This window comes from Theobroma cacao, chromosome 2 (assembly GCF_000208745.1).
Source record: "Theobroma cacao cultivar B97-61/B2 chromosome 2, Criollo_cocoa_genome_V2, whole genome shotgun sequence".
Lineage (NCBI taxonomy): Eukaryota > Viridiplantae > Streptophyta > Magnoliopsida > Malvales > Malvaceae > Theobroma > Theobroma cacao.
In genome coordinates, this window is record NC_030851.1 from 12,296,444 (window position 1) to 12,299,819 (window position 3,376).

Sequence of the window (3,376 nt, forward strand, 5' to 3'; positions counted from 1 at the left end):
CCGACTTCTCTAAAATCTCACTCTCTCCTTCCCACCTCCATCTAACCATAACTCGTGACTCACCTGGGTGTGGTTTTGTATATTACTAGATTGGTGCCCTATTATACTTGGTTTCTCTTTTTTTCAAATATTTATGATAAAATAATTTTAAATTAAAATATTAAAAATAATGATAAAAATAATAAAAAATAATAAATTTAAATTTAAAGTAATATAAATAATAATAGTAGTAATAAGTTAAAAAATAATTATTTAATTTTATCCAAAACTTCCACTAGACATGAACTTCATTCAACTTCTTTTGATGTTTCAACTTGTCTTGATGCTTAAGGATTAGATTTTGGAGTTCAAGAAAACTCTTTGCTTGCTTTTCCAGAAAGTGTCCGTGCCTGTTATAAAGAAGCTCTTGGTTAATTAAGATTGTCTCCTTTAGTTTTAAACTTTTTTCGTCAATTTCTTTTGTTCTATATCTTTATAATTATTTAGAATTAATACATCCTGTGAAAATAATATTGGGATCCCAAAACTTTTGGTGAGTGCTTATTAAAATTTTCAATTATTTATGTTATTTTCATTCTTACCCTTTAAAATAATTTCATAAACTAATTCATGCATAAGAAATAGATTTAAATAGATAAAATAAAAAAATGAAGATAAAAACAATGGGCTTGAAAACACCTCCATTATTAATAAGTTTAACCCAAATCTGCAAGGCCGAAAGCTTATCAGTGTTTGGGCTTAGGTGGACCCGACCCACATCTTCTTTTCCCATTTTTGGTTTATCATTAACTAAAACGACATAGCTTTGGTCTTCTTCTAAAATCTAAAGCCTAATCCTAACTAGAAACTTTTTTTTTTTTTGCTTCATCTTCTTCTCCCTCTAACCCTAATTGTTAATGCCTTTGCTCTTTGTGTGAGGGTGAGGCATTTGTGCATTCACGAGAGGTAATATGGATTCGGTTGAAATAAGCAGTTATATTCCTCCGCCAGAATTCGTGGAAGATTCGTCGGAGCAACTTGTCGATCTTACTTTGTCGGAGTCTACAGAGCTTTTCCTCATTCAATGGCCTCTTCATCAAGTACCATTCCTTTTTCACTTCCCATATGCTCTTTTCTTTCTTTTTCTTTTATTGTTGTTGATCAATTTGAACTCAATTTAGGGACTTCAATACTTTTGCGTTGTTTTGTTGTGGCTGTTGCAGCATCCTGAAATTAATGGCAAAGAATTTACTCTTCAGCTCGGTCCTGATGGAAAGTTGGGCAGTCTTATAGATTCTGCTGGTAATTATTTATATTTTTTTGGTGCAATTTTGTTCGGGCTGAACTAGATTTTTCTATATTTTGTGTTGAAGCAATACTATGATTTATTTACAGTCACTTAAATATGGCAGGAAAAGCATATGATTTTGTTAGCAGTGCATCTCAAGAGCCGGATGCAACAGTTATCTTATCCTCTGCATCAGAGTCCAAAATCGGTATTACATTTTGTAAATTCGTTTTGCTTACATTCAAACTATATGATGCCTATATACTGCCATCAACACTAAACAGATTCTTATAAAAATTGAAAAAGAAAAAGTATGAAAGTTGACTTGGACCTCCCAAACAAACAATGTCATGATTATATGCTTGATATAGGCAGGTTACTTTTTGGTATCTCATGTTTCAGTTTCATACGGACAATTAATTGCCTTGTCCTTTGAATTAGACACTTGGAGCTTAAATTCTGATGGAAACCAGTCACGTTTGTCTGTTTCGACTGACCAAATTTGTCTTCCTATTATAAGCTATCAAACTGGTGTTTTAATGTACTCAGACCTTGTTACTCATCCAGGTGGTTGAATTCGATCTATTTTACAAGGCTGTTAATATTTTGAAATGGTTTTATGTAACTAGAGGCTTCATTTTGGGAATGGTTGATATTATTATTTCATGCATAGATCTTGCATGTGTTTGTAATGCATTTGTTCTTTAGGCTGATTGTTACTCAGTTAATTAATGATCTTAGTATAAGTTATCGCTATTCATCTCTATTTTTTTTTTGCTGAGAGTCACAAAATAAACCTCTACCTCATTGATCTAGTGTTCATTTTGTCTGCTTTTTGTTTTCTATTAGATTATTTGAGGAATATGGTTGAGCACAATTTGATAATAATAATTACTGTTGTCTGTGTTTTGGCCATATTGTGGCATGGTTGTGATAGTGATGATTAAACTATTTCGAATTTTGTTCTGTATTCCAAATAAAGTTTATGCATTTCCCTGATATATATTTCTCTCTTTAATAGTTGGGAAGATTTCACGGCGTGTTTCTCTTGTCCATTACATGGAGCCTGAAGAATATGAAAAACTCAGTTCTGACAAGAGACTGATGTATCAGAAATCATCTGGATCCTTAACGGCTAATTCTTCCAATCCTTTTGTAACTCCTATGCCTATCAAAGGACGGAAAAACTCACAGTCTTGGGGGCGTACTGTCAGCACACATAGTAGTAGACATAAAAGTACTATCTCTGGAATCAATGAACTATCCAAGCCTTCAAAAAGAAAACAGGATCGTGAATCTACTGGATCCTTGAACCAGTCAGCACAGAGTCATGGGACAACTCCATTTTCAGGGTCATCAGAGCATAGAATTGCCCTTGACCGAACATCTATTTTTTCAGGGCGCTCAGAGCCTTCTCACAAAGGTAAATCAAAAAAGAAAGCAAAAAATGAGTAGTAATGTCCCTGACATTCTCCCACTCGTCTCATCTATCTACATATTTTTTCCTTCTTCTTATTTTTACTTTATATATGCCTATTTCTTGACATTGAGTTTATCAAAGTTACTCTATTTTTCCTTATGCTTGCAATAGAAAATATCATCGGCACTTTAGGCTTCTTGATCGTAGAGATTTTCTCTTCAATTTCAACTGTCAAGACAAGTGAAGAGGCTTCTTTGAATCCTTTTTGTAATGCAATATTACATACATAATCTAATGTTCATTTTGGTGTAGTTCAGGTCTTTTTATCTGTTTGGAATTTTCAACTTAATGCTTGGTTTTGTGGCAGCTTGCTGGTGTTTCCAACTCTTAAGACCCCATTTGGTATGAGGAATGTGACTCACATTCCTGGGATTGTTATTGGGAAAATAATATTACCATGTTTGGTCTGACTTAAACCCTCTGGGAATGTGATTGCCACAGGGAGAGTTGGCAAAGTTACTTTCCCATTGCTTGGACCACCTTCTCTCTTTCCTTTATTTTCCCTCTTCTCTTTCTATCACTAACTTACAGCTGCTCAGCCCCTTTTCTCTCTCTAGATGCAGATTCCGGTGATCTGCCATCATCCATCACCATTGCCAGTGTTCCAAAAAAGAAAGCACTTTTTCCTC

At 34.1% G+C, this 3,376-nt stretch overlaps 1 protein-coding gene across 1 annotated transcript; it reads left to right on the forward strand.

Moving 5' to 3' along the window:
- On the forward strand, window positions 833-2,998 carry LOC18608822 (mediator-associated protein 2). Its single transcript, XM_007043703.2, has 4 exons — window positions 833-1,079; window positions 1,203-1,281; window positions 1,392-1,475; window positions 2,289-2,998. Exons 1-4 carry the CDS (start codon window positions 951-953, stop codon window positions 2,720-2,722), a joined length of 726 nt encoding a protein of 241 aa, XP_007043765.2. The 5' UTR covers window positions 833-950; the 3' UTR covers window positions 2,723-2,998.